This window comes from Rosa chinensis, chromosome 2 (assembly GCF_002994745.2).
Source record: "Rosa chinensis cultivar Old Blush chromosome 2, RchiOBHm-V2, whole genome shotgun sequence".
In the NCBI taxonomy this organism is placed as follows: Eukaryota; Viridiplantae; Streptophyta; class Magnoliopsida; order Rosales; family Rosaceae; genus Rosa; species Rosa chinensis.
This window is the reverse complement of record NC_037089.1, coordinates 63,936,338-63,951,926: the sequence shown is the minus strand read 5'-3', so window position 1 is coordinate 63,951,926 and position 15,589 is coordinate 63,936,338. Positions and strand designations below refer to the sequence as shown.

General features: G+C 39.5%; 2 protein-coding genes across 2 annotated transcripts; both read right to left on the bottom strand.

Moving 5' to 3' along the window:
- Nucleotides 1-512: 512 nt before the first annotated feature.
- On the bottom strand, nucleotides 513-3,490 carry LOC112187065 (transmembrane protein 87A). Its single transcript, XM_024325700.2, has 5 exons — nucleotides 3,161-3,490; nucleotides 1,895-2,813; nucleotides 1,604-1,699; nucleotides 1,085-1,221; nucleotides 513-922 (listed from the first exon to the last, which is right to left on the bottom strand). Exons 1-5 carry the CDS (start codon nucleotides 3,340-3,342, stop codon nucleotides 748-750), a joined length of 1,509 nt encoding a protein of 502 aa, XP_024181468.1. The 5' UTR covers nucleotides 3,343-3,490; the 3' UTR covers nucleotides 513-747.
- Nucleotides 3,491-4,981: 1,491 nt separating this feature from the next.
- LOC112187067 (sm-like protein LSM1B) lies at nucleotides 4,982-7,510 on the bottom strand. The gene is made up of 5 exons (XM_024325702.2): nucleotides 6,981-7,510; nucleotides 6,483-6,551; nucleotides 6,287-6,402; nucleotides 6,131-6,193; nucleotides 4,982-5,321 (listed from the first exon to the last, which is right to left on the bottom strand). Exons 1-5 carry the CDS (start codon nucleotides 7,039-7,041, stop codon nucleotides 5,244-5,246), a joined length of 387 nt encoding a protein of 128 aa, XP_024181470.1. The 5' UTR covers nucleotides 7,042-7,510; the 3' UTR covers nucleotides 4,982-5,243.
- Between the last annotated feature and the right edge of the window lie 8,079 nt (nucleotides 7,511-15,589).

Here is a 15,589-nt window from a genome sequence, read left to right as displayed (position 1 = left end):
TCCCTCTGATGTTTTTGAATTTTGTGGTTTTTGACATGACCTTAGTGGAGGGTAATTATTATTCATGTGGTTTTTTTTAAGAAAAAAAATGCTGAAATTGTAGCTGAGACGGCTGTATCTTTTGAAGTTTGTCCAACTATGGAGATTTTAAAAGAACTAGTTACTTATGTCTTAAACTACCAATTTTTAGAGTTTTATTGAAAAGTTTAACCCGTTTTCCTCACAATGTAATAGCAAAACTGCCTAAAAGGAAGATTGCAATAGTGCATCATTGATCCATCTTTTAAATGGCAAAAGGCCTATTTATTAGTGTGGTTGCTCACTTGCTCATAGCTGTGTCAATTCTATGCTCACAGTCATCGTACAGAAATTCTCACAGAAGCAGCATGCATCCACAGAATTTCCACATACTGAACTGAAATTCATGTTAAACGAATTGGATTCAGGGGAAAGTGGTCAATGGTTTCTCAACCCAGTGTCAAATAGAGAATTTATCGCAAAAGAACACAGCAAAAACTTATTGTTGCATCTTTACTTGTCGGAAGTGAACAATTGAATAAACAAGTAGACAGGTACACAAGGATAAAAAGCAACATTGAATTAACAAAACAATTCTAATTAGAAAACTAACTAATGATATAAACTCATATATTTATCCCTGTCATGATTCCTGCTCCTCTATGTTCCCTGTGTAATGAGGGAGCAGCTAAATAGTGTAGTAATGCCAAACATTCGAGATGTACTACTTTACTCTATCTTGTCCTCTTCCTCATCACCATTTGTTACTCCATTGCTGCTTTGCACCGCTCTAGCTTCTGTTGCTCTATGGACATCCTTAGAAGGCAGTAGAGATGGTTTTATGAGGGTCAAAGTAGTTTCATCCCTGTCAAACTCTTCACTTGCATCTCCAGAGTAAGCATATCTGTGGAAATACAGAATACAAAGAAAAGTGGCAATTAAATAAGGTCCAAAAGAACTAACCTAGTTTTCAAATATGTTAATGCCGATGAAATGTTTCAAAGAATGATCAGACTACTGTAAATGAGAGGATGAAATTTATTAATCATTGAAGCCAGGGTTTTACCTTGTTGAGTTCTGGGATGGTGCCCAAAGAGCACAGATGACACATAGGAGAGAGAAGGATAAAACTTGCCAGAAGGCAGGGATGATCCATGCATTCTGCCACTGCTCATTGTAAACATCATTTGATTTGTGATATAGCTGCAAGGAGAAAGTCGAGAACTATCAAAGATGTAACAGTTAATCTTTTTGGTCCTGAACATTTAATCTACTCAAATCTGAAAAATTTAATCTACTTAAATCTGAGTCATCCTTCTAACTTCTATTTAGAAGAAACTGTACCATCTGATTATAAATGCATGAGACAGACCATTTCATGCACTAATTAATGTTTTAACAAAGAAATGACTAGCGATGAGATTTTGACACCGGTATTATATGTAGAAGGGTCTTCCACAAAATCTAGAATCACCTTATCACTTTTAGTCATTAACATAGTTTCAGAAGTTATTCTGAGCATGCTAATACACAACCAAATCCCAAGTACTTTCATCTTCTTAAGTATGTTAAATTTCTAGGTTACCTCATAGCATATCCAGCCCACAGATACAACAACAGTTACTGCCAAAGCGTTGGTGAACTTCCTGTATATATCTACTTTAACCATCATTCGCCTAGCCTGTCATGTCACAAAGAAAGTAAAAGGTATCAGCTAGAGACTTGTTATAGGCAAAAACTCCCAAGATAAGTGAGGCAGCACACCCATCCCAAAAAGCAAATAAGCCACAGGCATGAAACTCACATCGATCAATATGCGCCTACTAATACAGACATAGTAATTTAAGCTTATGATCCTCAAATGCAAAGCAAGTACCTGAAGCTTATTTAAAGTTGCAGAGAGAGAAGTAAAAATCCAAAGAATGAAGAAAGCATCCAATATTGCCACAGGAAGAACCAAGAACAACCTTGCCTTTCCAGAAAGATCACTAACTGCACCAACATTTTCAACCATCTCAAGAACCTCAGTTGCCAAGAAGAATGTTAATCCTAGAAACACCACTTTTGATGTAAGCCCACCTAGGGATGGCCTTACAACCCCATAGCCCATGGAGACCATGAGAAGTATTAAACGCGCTACTGTTCGTTTAACTGCACCAAATGAAACTGCCCATACAGTGATCCCAGTTGGCCTGACCCCAGTCTCATTGAATTCAGCATACTCAAAATACCATAAAGCCATCTCAAGCATACCTAGTGTTATGACTAGTGTGATGCAATTCTGCAACGGAAGAACTTCTCTCCAAAACCTTGCATACTGTGAGAACCAAAAGATCCCAAGTATGAAAAAAGCAAGAGACATAAACCCGTAAAAAAGCATAAACGGTGCCATTCTACCAGGTAAATACCCGGTAGGGTTTTTCCATATAGTATTCCCCTCAACCACCAAATCCTTCAACTTCAAATCACAATGTATGAAATACAAATTATACATCCCAGTCTTATGAATCGGTATGAACTTGGATGGCAATGCGACAACTTCCTCATCTACTTCAAACGAAACACCAAAAACTTGAGGCCAACCTGGGTTCTTGGTGGACGGGCGGTGAATGATATCGCCTTGCTTACACACACCGAGCTTCGCAAGATCCCCAGTGCAACATACTGCTCTTTGACCTCCATATGCTGAACCCCCAATGTTCTCTCTATCTTCCACCTCAAAAACAATGGCATGGACAGGCCCAGAGCTGAAATTAGCCGATTCTTTGCTTCTCCGAAACGTAACCTTCTCAAAGCTGGTCCCAAATCACAATACAAAATCAGATAAATGAAACAAACATGGATCAAGCTATTGGGACAATCACATTTAAGTTCCTATCAAAGCTTATGACTTTACTAACTAATAAGCTTATTGCTCTTGGTTTCTTCACAATTCACAAACAGGGTTTAAGTCACCAACCCAATAATTGGAGCAACCACATTCAAGTGCCCATAAAGCTTTTGACTTTACTAAGCAACAACCTCATCATATCCAAAATTTTCACAATTGGGCAACAGATCTTAGCCAACTACAAGACAAACCCACAAAAATTACCATAAAAAAGCAGAGAGATTTAAGTTGGGGGGGAATGCCTGGGATTACCGTATGTAAGAGTTGTCCTTGGCGGAGTCGTCGGCAGGGGCAGAAGAGTAAATTCCCTCGCTGCCGCCGTGGACGACAAAGGCGTTGCCTTTGGCGACGAATCTGTCTCCGGCGTAGTGGTGGACGGAGGCTTCCACACTCAGAAGGCAGTGCACAAGAAGAAGAAGAGCAGAGTACCACATTTCAGCCCAAATCTAAAGACAGGAACACCAGAAGCTTCTGGTCTCTCTCACAGTCTCACTTCACTCACTCACTCTGTAAATCTGATCTGTTTGTTGTGTTCAGATGGTCTTGTCCCTAATAAGGCTGTCTCAAATCTGTCTACTTGGGACTGGTTCAGGACTATTGTGTGAGACATTTGTAGGGACTAGTTTGTGTGTGAGTGAAGTTGAAGCCGTTAAATGCTTTTATTTATTGGTTTATGTGTAGCATGACTGGTTCATGTGTGGAACAAGGAGGGTATCACTGTCTCCTGCACTGCATGCTATAACTTTTGTTTGCTTGCTCAGAGCAACTCCAACAGCTTCCCTATAATTTTTGTATTATAGAGAAGCAAAAGTCAAACATTTAGCCTATTTTTCTTCTCCAACTCCAACAGATTCCCTAGTTTACAGTAATCTATAAAATCTCCATATTCTTCTTTAAAATTTTGGAGTTTGCTATAAATATAGGGAATTTGGTTTTCTCTCTCCTCACTTTCTCTAAAATAGAGATACTTATAGGGAATCTGTTGGAGCAAAAGAGGCTTATTTTTCCCTAAAGTAGAGAAAAATCAAATTATAGGGAAGCTGTTGGAGTTGCTCTCACAGTTAAGCCTGGCCGGTAAAGGCTTCAATGCGGTGCCGGTGATATATTGAGTAGTTATTTATTAATTTGAAAAATTGACCAAAAGAAAAATATTAACTCTGAAAAAGAAAAGGACTATAGCCGAGGGGTGGGCGCGGTGCGGTTCAGTTCGGTTTGAGGTCCAAACCGCTTTTTTCGGTTGGCCTATATATCAAACCGCAACCACAACACAAAAGAGCTTAATCAATTATTTCGGTTACACCATTTTTCGGTGCGGTGCGGTGCGGTTTCAGTTTGGAGCGATTTATTAACTTCAACTAAAAAGAGACGCCCAAAATCAGGTTTATTTTTAACAATTTCAATAAGACATAAATAAATTTTGAATGCATTTAGAGTCCACACAAGTCGGCAAATGTAACCCAAATATCAAGCAACTTGCAGAAAGACCATAACAACTTATACACACACACACACATACATATATATATATATATATATATATATGTATCAATGATCAAGCAAACATAGCAACTTATTACAAACTGAAAACCTAATCAAAAATGAATTTCTTATATATTGAAAACCAACATTTCCATCAATGGAGAAATAATAAATGAATAAATAAATACAATGTAATTAAAATAAATTCAGTGTGGGTCGATTTAAATCGGGCGGTTTATGATCCGAAACGGCAACCAAACCGCTTTAATTAATACGGTTCGATGCAGTGTGATCATAAAACGAAACTGTTTTAGTTTGGTGCGGTTCGGGTCGGTAACCGTATTTTCGGTACAAAATGTCCACCCCTACTATAGCCTGGACAGTAACATTTCAACAACTGCGCTATTCACTACTTTAAAATCAAGACCCACCCTTAATTATGTAGCAAATACAGTTCTTTAGTTACAAGTGTAAGTAGTACTTACATCTTGGATATGAAGTGAGTTTCTCATGCAACTACTTTATCATTATTGTCTTGCCTTTGCTGTGTGGAAATACCACTAGTGTAGGTATCCCTTGATCAATTGTTGTTCATTATTGCTCAGAAAAGCCATTTCCAACTTTGTAGTCTGACATGCTTGAGGTTCTAAAGCAAAGAAACAGTTGAATACTTCTATTCATTCAGACAAATAGTACACAGAACTTGAACAATTGTTCATGAAAGTACTAATTTTCAAGATTTAAAGATCTACCATCTAACAACACTAGACAGCCATATGGAGACGATGAGAGCAAAACAACCGCTATAATATTTGCGGATGGAAGTGAATAAACTCCATGAACTTGGGAAATTCATTTAGTCCATGTCAAGAAACTCCATTCTTTTTCTCATGGTGCCTTTAAGATCAGAAGCTTCTCTTTCTGCTTTCTGTGCCTGCCCAAATTCACAATAATATTCATCAGTATAGGATTCCCATAAACTCATCCGTGTATATCAAACAAAGCAGAGCCAAATATCATTAAAAAACATTCACAGGGAACAAAACTGACAAGCATTCAAATTATACAAAGTTGTGAGTGCAGTTGAACATATGAACACTGTGCACTACCGCCAGGAAAGCCATAAATAAATCCCCATGCTGAAACCAATATCACCAAAACTTCAACAACAAGAGAAGAAGGGGGTCACTAGGTTTTCATGCTACAACCAATCATAAGGGCTACATCTGTCTGGCCGGCATCCCAGATATTTCACAGTATGAAAACACCAGAATTTACTCAAATTCACATATAATCCCATTTTGGCATTTTACTTAACTGGATTCCAAGCGCACAAGAATATGAAAAATAACGAAATAACCTATGCAGGCCCTGTGGAAAGAAATAATTGCAAATAGTAACAGAAACTCTTTAGCAGACAACAGTAAATGTGCATGATTTCTCTGATGCATAGATGCACAATAATCATCCTGTAAATTAGAAGCAAACTTACTAAGATGTAATGGTTATGTGCTTCAAAGCTACACCACTTATCTACTAATTTCATTTGTTAATTTTATTCTCATAATCTTTGAAACCAAGCTTTTCAAAATCAAGAAGCCTTCAAGTTTTACAGCATGCCTTAAAACAAGATTCACAAACTACAACTCAGCAACTTGGCCAAATAAAACTCCAGAAATAGTTTTATGTTGTGAAAGAAAAAGGAAGAAGGCAAGGAAGTTCATCTCAACAAGTAACACATACCCTTTTAATTTCTGCAGGTGAAACACGAGTCATATGCGGTGGAAGTTCCTCCCTCTCCGAGTCCTACAACATCAAAATGGAAATCATAAACGCATACAAGGGTGCATATTTTTGAGTAACTTTTCACATGCCAAACCAACTAATGAGCTATCGTACCAGCTCGCCAATTAAAACAACATTCTCCCCACGAATTACGTAAAGACCCAAAGGGAGGTCACAATAAAGTTCGCCAACAATGACCCTCTCACACGCACCCTCAAGAACAGCATTGGCTGCAAAAGAAAAACAATAATCATTTCCCCATTCTGGTATACATATAGTACATTCCACAACAACATAGGACATAACTTACCAAATTGATCAAAGGAACGAAGTACTCCTAAAAGCTTCCGACCATCTCGGAGCAGCACAAGAAGTTTCTCTGCAGCATGAAGAATAACACAAGAGACCACGCAAACTTTTCTGTAAGAAAGCAGTTGCTTGGCCCACAACCCACAATTCAAAGGTCAACCTAAACAGATCATACAACATTCCTATACTCCAGAATTCCATTAAGCAAACAACTATTTTACAGCATGCACCAACCTCACCCTATAACACATACCAGATTTGTACACACTTTTAAAGTCTTCATAACTCAGAGCAAAAAATAGTTTCATTCATGTATAAATCAGTCTAAACTTAACAAAAAACACTACAAAATATTCAAATGCCAGCCTATAAGCAACATATTCTACATTCAGAACATAAATCCCTGTAATACAATCGAATCAAGATACAGTCTTGAAAGACTATTACAAATTTTTGCAGCTAACCCCAGAAAAACTATAATTAGGGTGAGAGAGCATACTATCAAGATAGCTGGCAAGAGAAGTAGAGAGGTAAACATCTTCTGGGCCGGCCCAAGACATTGATGCTTCTTCTTCTTCTTCTTCTTATCTCAAAAGACTTAAAATTTTCCGGTTTCTCAAAATTCACCGAAAAATTAACCAAAACAACCGATAGTTGCATTGGCTTACAATGAAACCAAGTACCCTTAAATACACTCCAAGAGTATACAAAGACTCTAACTTTCACGAACTAATCAATAAAAACCCAACCTTTTCAGATCCAAAAACCCAAGAATCTGATGAAGAAACAAAGAATTGGGTGCTTCTCTTCCGGATTGATGGGACCAGATGGAGTTCTGATAATAAGACTCAGATCCAATCGCTCCGGAAGAAATGTTAGAGGCGAAGAGTGATGTAATCAATTTGGCAAAGGATAACAGTTGTAGGGTTTGGAGAGTGACATGGTGGAATGGAAGTTCAGCCAGATGTAGAAGAGTTGGAGAAGAAGAAGACCAAGTGTGTTGGTTTGTACTTGGTCTTGTTTTATGATTGGGACCGGCAGATATTATTTCATTCGTAACTGTCAGCGCTCACCAGTAAATCATTTTCTTTTTCTTTAATTCCTTCCTTCAATGGAATGTGACCGGTAAATGTTTTTTGAAAAGGAACAGTAAATGTTAAATTATACAACAGGAATTCACTGTAGGACAACTTTTGAGGCTCCAATTGTGGCTAATGATAATTGCATGGACAATCCTAAGATAGGGATATGGTTGTGTCGTCAAAACTAATAAAAGATTATACCATTGGATTGTGATTGAAGAGCAAAATTTTGACCATGTTAGGCCGCGAGAAACCATGAGTTTCTGATACTCAATTTGTGATCATCATTGAGTGCATGGTTCAATGAAGAATAAAGGTAAGATAGCATGGTCAGAGAGGATCAAGCTGGACAACTTTTGAAGCTCAATTCGCTGTTAATGGTAATTGCATGGACAATCCTATGATAGAGATATGGTTGTTTTGTCAAAACGAATAAAACATTACTATTGAATTGTGATTGAAGAGCGTAGTTTTGAGTTTTGACTATGTTCAATTGCGAGAAATTGCTAGCTTCTAATACTCAATTTGTAGTATATCACTGATTGCATGGTCAATTAAAGGTTAAAGGTTTGATTGCACCGTCAAAAGATAAACAATATAACCTAGTAAGTTCTGGATCACGAGGAGTGGTAGCGAATGTTAACCATGGAGGTATGACTACGTTGGGTGTAGATGGGTGGAACTATGGAAAAGCATTGTTCTTTTTCTTTGTTTGTATGTGGAAGAGTACTCGGAGCAAAGATTGAAAAACAAGTATACGTCGGTGTGGGGAGATTTCCAATGAGGACACTAAAATGAGGACTTAATGAGTGTTGAAGGATATCGACATAATGTGTGCCTCTACAAACTAGGGTTTAGAGTTGTAATAGGAAAGTACCATAGGTATACTAATTGTATTCCGATTCTGTTACCTTTTGTGTACTCTGTAAACTCCCTATATAAAGGGCTCTTATTATCAATAATAAACACAATTCTATTTTCCTACAACACGTTATCAGCACGAGTTCTAACCCTAACTTCAGGAAAAAAAAAACCCTAGAACTTCTTCTCTACCGCCCACCCAAAACAAAAAAAAAAAATCAAACTTCTTCTCTACCGGCCGACCTCAGCCTCACCCCATCTCATCTCACCGGCCGAACCTGCAAACCCAGCAGCCCAGCCCGGCCGGCGACGCTCCCCCGCGCACCAGCACACCTGCTCGCTCCCTGCAGCCACCCGCTACTGCTTTCGCGTCCCTGCAACCCGCCTGCGTATCAGCCCAGCCTATTAGCCCAGCCCGAACGCCACCGCCGCCGCAGCGCCCCCGCCACCTGCAGTTTTTCTGCCCACCGCCACCTGCAGACCAGAAGAGAGGAAGAACAGCAGAAGAAGGAAAACCAGAAGAAAGAAAGAGGGAGAAGAACCGGAAGAAAGAAAGAGAAAAAAAAAAAAAGAACAGAAGAACCAGAAGATAGAAAGAAGGAGAAGACCAGAAGAAAAGGAAAAGAAAAAAGGTGAGAAGAATCTCCCACCCACGTGCCAGCAAAAGAAAGAAAGAAAAAAGAAAGGGGGCCCAGAAGAGAAGAAAAGGAAAAGGGTGGAAGAAGGTGGACGCAAAGTCAAAAACCAGAAGGAAGAAAAGAAAAGAAGAAAAGAAAGAAAAAAAAGGGAAGGCAGGCCTGGGCCGAGAGAGAAAAAAAAAGAAAAAAAGAAGGGGAAGCAGGCCTGGGCTGCGAGAAAAAAAAAAGGGGGCAAGAAAAAAAAAAAAAAAAAAGGAAGAGAGAAGGGCAGCCCACCAACTGCCAATTTTCGACCAGATTCCAGCAATCCTAATTTAGTTACACGCCTGCATCAACACGCGCGTGTATTCAACCCAAGAACAATCACGTAAGTTTTTATTAAGGTTGCTGCTTTCATGTATTTTAAATTCTTTTATTTTATGCAAATATTGGAATATATGTTGCCAAATGGTTTTTGAGTATTTAACAAAGCGGAATTGTGGGGATTCACGCTTAACGAACTAAGAATGTTCGTATGAACTAAGAGTGTTCATAATTAAACGAACTAAGAGTGTTCGTGTGAACTAAGAGCGTTCACAATGCTTGGACTAAGAGCGTCCGTAAGCATCAAATTGTGACCATATTAAACATCATTGTTGGTCTAATCCAAAAGAGATTCTTGGAAATTGATTTCTTGGTAGCATAGCTCGGAAATCTTATTATTTTAGTTTTCGTGGAAGTTTAGCTCCGAAACTAATTTATCTTCTCTTCTTATTTTCAGGATGTCGAATGAACCTAGACTCGACTTTCCCATGCTTGACTCAACATGCTCGGATTATCACAGTTGGGTAACCGATGTTGAGAACCATCTCACTTCAAAGGGAATATTACCCATAATCCAGGCACCTAACCCGGATATTGAGTTCAACCGAACATCTACAAAGCATGCTCAAGCAGTTATCTTGATGCGACGCCATATGGATAAGGCACTCAGATTGGAGTATATGTCGATCAAGAATGCAAGAGAGCTATGGGTAGCGCTAGAAGAGCGCTTTGGCAATGTCCAAGATTCCCTCCTCCCTGACTTGAAGGTTCAATGGAACAATCTGCGCTTTGCTGACTTCAAGTCTGTTGCTGAATATAATTCAGAAGCTCTTCGCATACAGTCCATGTTGAGGTTTTGTGGACAACCTGTCACAGAGCAAGAGCTAATTGAGAAAACTCTCTCCACCTTCCCTGTTTCAGCCATTGTGGTATCAAAGCAATACCGTACTGAAGTCAATGCTGGACGGATCACGAGGTTTCATCAGCTTATCAATATTATATCTGTAGCCGAGAAACATGATAACATACTCGTGAGGAATTATAATTCAAGGCCTATTGGAACTAAGAGCGTTCATGAGGCGAATTATAATGCACCCAAAGGAGGGCGCAAGGAGCGGTACCCTAAGAATGGGGGACAAGAGGGACGTATGGGCCCATATAACCGCCCTAACCAGGAAGGAAACGGCAAGTTTGGTGCGGATACACGTGGTGGTAATGCCACACGTGGGAGAGGGGGTCGTGGTATCCCTAGCCGTAATTATGGCTCAATGGGTAGTGGTGGTGGCACCAACCCTCCTAGGGAACGCCCGCAACGTGCATAACGTGCACCTCAATTAAAGGGAGGCAACCGCAATGATGAGTGTCATCGATGTGGATCAATTGAGCATTGGTTCAAGCAATGCAAGGCAAGTGAGGAACTAGCTGCAAGCTACAGGGCATATAGGGACCTGAGAGAGCAAGAAGTGTACCTTGCAAAAGAAGAAGAAGATGGTGGAGATGTCAATCTCACCATAGAGGACTTCAAAGCTGAAGATGAAGTGCACATGGATGCAACAGACTTTGATTATTAGTCCTTTTTATTTTTCCAAGAACTTTTGTAATGGCAATTTGCCTTAGTCAATAAATGACAATTGTCTTAAACTCTTTCTTATGTGGCGGACCCAATAAAATGTGATGTCTAGGAAAGTCATTGAGATTATTGGTACTTAAGAGAGCCTTGCTCCACCAACATCTCTCTACTTTCCTGGTCATATTTGATTGGAGTTACCAAATGGATAGAATGACTACAATGTGTCTTACTTTGATTTTATTTTGGATTAGACTTTGGAAACTTTGATGTAATCATTGGCTATTAATAAAGTGTCAATTCTTTTACTTAATGTCTTGGACATACCTTAATTCGAACTTTATAGAGCCAATGGTTTTCATGTGGAAACACATTATGAGAATGGACAGAGTTCCTTTGCATCACCTCTAATGACTACGGACATAAACGAGTATTAGAGAAACTTATGTATCGCTCTAGTGGGTTGTATGCAACCACTATTTGAGTTATTGAGTTATTGAATCCAACCATGTCATGAGAGATGACTTATGGGATTTTGACACATATAGGCTTTGACATGATGATCCCTGTATTAAAGACTTTACACGGACATCCATTTTCAGAACGAAGAAAAGTAAGAACCAAGAATTGGTTCGAGGAGCTGCACATGCGCCTCATGGCGCCATGATTGTGCAAAGATAGGCCATACATGGCCAGTGCCGCCTACCCCCTGCGGCAAATACATGGCGTTGAAGCCATAAACTCCTCTATCTACTTCTCAAGTCTATTGTGAAACTATGGCTTCACCAAAACCTTTATTGGTTGATTATAAAGCCCATGTTTCGTTCTGTAAAGCCTGTTATTTAGGATTGAGACCATCCTATGCAAAGGAGATTGAGGAAATAATTCCATTCTCACAAAGAATCTAAGGGAATTCTATGGATTTGATCAACCAACTTGCGGACCATATAGATGTTTTATGGTGTTGGTTGATACGCAAACACGCCGGTCACGTGTTGTGCCATTATCCACTCGTAATGCTGCTTATACTACACTCCTAGCACATAACATATGGCAACGGGCTCACTACCCAGATCATCCCACTAAGTCAATTTGACTTGATAATGCTAGAGAGTTTACATCGACAGTTTTCGATGACTATTTCATTTCATTGGGTATTGATATCAAGTATCATATTCCCATGTACACACCCAATTGGTCTAGCGGAAAAGCCACCATTAAACGACTACAATGGTAGCCCGGACATTGGTAATGCGCACCAATATTTCCGCTTGGGTTATGCAATAACGCATGCAGCTATGCTAATTCGTCTACGACTCATAGCCGCCACTCAACTTTTATTTGCGTTACAGCTAGTGACTGGGTTCGAGTTTAATATCTCGTATTTATGCATATTTGAGTGTGCGGTTCATGTGCCAATTGCGTCGCCACAGCGCATCAACATGAGTCATTGCAACGAATGCATATATATATTTGTTGGACATGAGTCTCCAACTATAAGTCCGCTATGTAGAACCCTTGACAGGCGATCTCTATTTTTGCTGGATTTGCGAATTGTCACTTTGATGAGACAGTCTTCCCGTCGTTAGGGGGAGATTAGAACGTCAATGTTCAACAGGAACGACAGGAATTGTCGTGGTCTGTCCCCACTATGTCTCATCTTGATCCCCTAAAAGTGACGAGATCACATATACCTGTTGCAAACATGCCTGCAAGGATTGATGTCCCCACAAGAGGACATGGTGCCACCCAGAGAAGATGGGTACTGCACCACTACCATGGATGGTAGTATGGTGACGCCACAAAAGTGGCATAATGGCGTCATAGGCCATGGGTTCCGCTAGAGAGAGTAGGAAACCCATAGGTTCGATGGATTCTCGCCCTAAGAAGAGAGCGAGTTTGGCACAACTTGATCCATTGATCATTGATACTCATAATCCGTCTCATGAGAATATTTTGGATTGTGGTTATGTCCAAGAGACATCGTTGGGGGACGCCTCAATGTTAGAACCAATTCCTAAGAATATAGAGATCTCTACAAACTACACTAGTGTACATGAGGACGTGGAATTATTGAGACCAATGACATCGAACCTTACTCCGTTGAAGAATGCCAACGTAGAGAAACTTGGCCTAAATGGAAAGATGCGATCCAGGTTGAATTGGATTCACTAACGAAGATGAATGATTTAGGGCCTGAGATGCCAACACCTCCTAACATAAAACCTATTGACACTAATAGGTATTCGTTAGATAGCGTGATGAGAAAAAAGAGATGGTAATCTCACCTTATGGCGCAAGGTTTCTCACAACGCCCTGGAATCGACTACGAGAAGACATATTCTCTCGTAATGGATGTCATTGCACTCCACTACCTTATCAGTTTGGTAGTTTCCAAATAACTGAACATGCAGCTTACGAATGTGGTCACTACGTATCTTTATGGGGATCTAGATACGGAATACAATGAAGGTTCTTGTGGACTTCATTTACCCAAGTCAAGTGGCTCTAGACCACGGAGCGCATTTGCAACGAGGTTGAAATGCTCACTAAAATGACTACTTGATTGGGAAGGGATATGATGAACTATGCCCACGCGTTTCCATGACAAGTTCCGGATTTGCAATTGTCGCGGTTTATGTTGATAAACATAATTGGAACCCTTGAGAGTTTAGGGAAACCGCTTAACACTTGAAATCCGAGTTTGAGAGGAAGGACCTTGGGAGAACACGGTTTTGTCCAGATTCAGAACTTGTATACCGTGTCAATAGACATTTTTGATAAAGTCAAAGATGCACCATGGTCGTCCGTAGTCTTAGCCCTAAAAGGGATCCGTTTCGTCTCAGGGATGATGACGAAGACGTGTTACTAGCAGAAGTGCTTATTTATGTACAATAGGCGCATTATTGTACTTAGCAAAATACAAGACCGGACACCTCAATTATTATGAACTTGTTGGCTAGATATAGCCCCGTGCCAACGCAACGCCATTAGATTGGTATAAAGACAATCTTTCGATATTTGAGAGGTACGATTGATATGGGCTTGTTCTATCCCTACAGAGAAAAGAGACGACGGAAGTGTGGGATCGGACTCCACAAGGCAAAATGCCACCTTCCGTGCTCTTCCTCCTCTCTATCAAAATGACAACAAGCACTTCTAAATACTGAAGTGAACCAAATCCGATCAGAGGATAATGTAGCGGACTTATTTACTAAGTCTTTACCAAAATCCACTTTCGAGAAACATGTAAAGAGCATCGGATTGAGAAAGTTATCCGAACTCCCATGATTGTAGCAATCAGGGGGAGATATTGACATCAGGGGGAGGCATGATGTCTACATGTTCGATCTCGAAGAGTGAAGGACGTGTTGTGCTCTTTTTGTCCTTCGACCAGGGTTATTTTTGTCCCACAGGGTTTTTGTTACCTGGCAAGGTTTTTAACGAGGCAACAATTAAAGCGTCATCACCAAGTTTGAGCGGCACAAGGGGGAGTGTTGAAGGATATCGACATAATGTGTGCCTCTACAAACTAGGGTTTAGAGTTGTAATAGGAAAGTACCATAGGTATACTAATTGTATTCCGATTCTGTTACCTTTTGTGTACTCTGTAAACTCCCTATATAAAGGGCTCTTATTATCAATAATAAACACAATTCTATTTTCCTACAACAATGAGAACTTTCTAATCAACGGTTTGGGAAACCCATTTTTCGATTACATTACCTCAGGTCAACCGTTAGATGTTTATGTAGGCATGAGTAAATCACTTCTGAAATTTTTTTTCCAAATTGCTAATCGTTAAGGTATTGAACTAGATCAAATCAATGGAATAACTAAATCTGTTAAACCTAAACCTAATTTTCAATTTGGTTGAAAAATTATATAAATGATTTGCACATGACTATCTAAATATCTAACGGTTCATTTGCATAAATGTAATCGAAAAGTGGGTCTCACATGAAAGTCCTTATGAAGTCCTTATTTTAGTGGCTCCCATTAGATACTCTCCTTGTCAGTGCGTGCTATAAACTTGTTTGTATGCGATTCACATATAGTCTCTAAACACTTGAACATGTATTATTGAGAGCCCGTGTGAGTTTAGAGATTATATTTTACTTTTTGTGTGTCTAATTGATTATGATGGATTGATTGGACCTATGGCTAAGCTCACACACTAAAGCATTTTACATGTACATCTTAATTGAGAAATTCTCCGAGTGGAGTAAGGTACAGTAATTGTCTTCATTGGATTTCTTAGATGGACTTTCGTTCTTCACACATTTATAGAGAGGGTAATCAAGTTGCTAATGCTTTAGCTAATTTTGGTGATTCTTTGTCTGATATGATTTGGTGTGATTCAATTCCACAATTTGCAATTTCTTTTTGTGCTCGAGACCGTTTAGGTCTTCCTAATTTTCGTTTTAGCTAGTTTGTAGTTCATTACTTGTTCTTGAAGAGGCATGTCTCTTCAATCTTTTGAGGGGTAAGGTTGTTGTCTTCCCCTTGCCCGTCTTGATGTACTCGTTTTTCTTTTTCTCTCAATAAATTTCCCTCGTTATGTAGAGGTTTGCCAAAAAAATAAAAGAGAGAGAGAAATTCTCCGAGAGTTTTTGTTGAAAATACGCACCACATACTTCTTGATGTGTCTTGAGCA

Bases quoted from the DNA above. Each gene is read 5' to 3' on its own strand.
- LOC112187065 (XM_024325700.2), bottom strand. From the start codon at position 3,342: ATGTGGTACTCTGCTCTTCTTCTTCTTGTGCACTGCCTTCTGAGTGTG. The intron at 1,700-1,894 runs GTACTTGCTTTG...GTGACATGACAG, and splicing joins CAACTTTAAATAAGCTTCAG to GCTAGGCGAATGATGGTTAA. The intron at 1,222-1,603 runs GTAACCTAGAAA...TTCTCCTTGCAG, and splicing joins TGGGCTGGATATGCTATGAG to CTATATCACAAATCAAATGA.
- LOC112187067 (XM_024325702.2), bottom strand. From the start codon at position 7,041: ATGTCTTGGGCCGGCCCAGAAGATGTTTACCTCTCTACTTCTCTTGCC. The intron at 6,403-6,482 runs GTAAGTTATGTC...TTTCTTTTGCAG, and splicing joins TCGTTCCTTTGATCAATTTG to CCAATGCTGTTCTTGAGGGT. The intron at 5,322-6,130 runs GTATGTGTTACT...GAATTTGGGCAG, and splicing joins CACCTGCAGAAATTAAAAGG to GCACAGAAAGCAGAAAGAGA.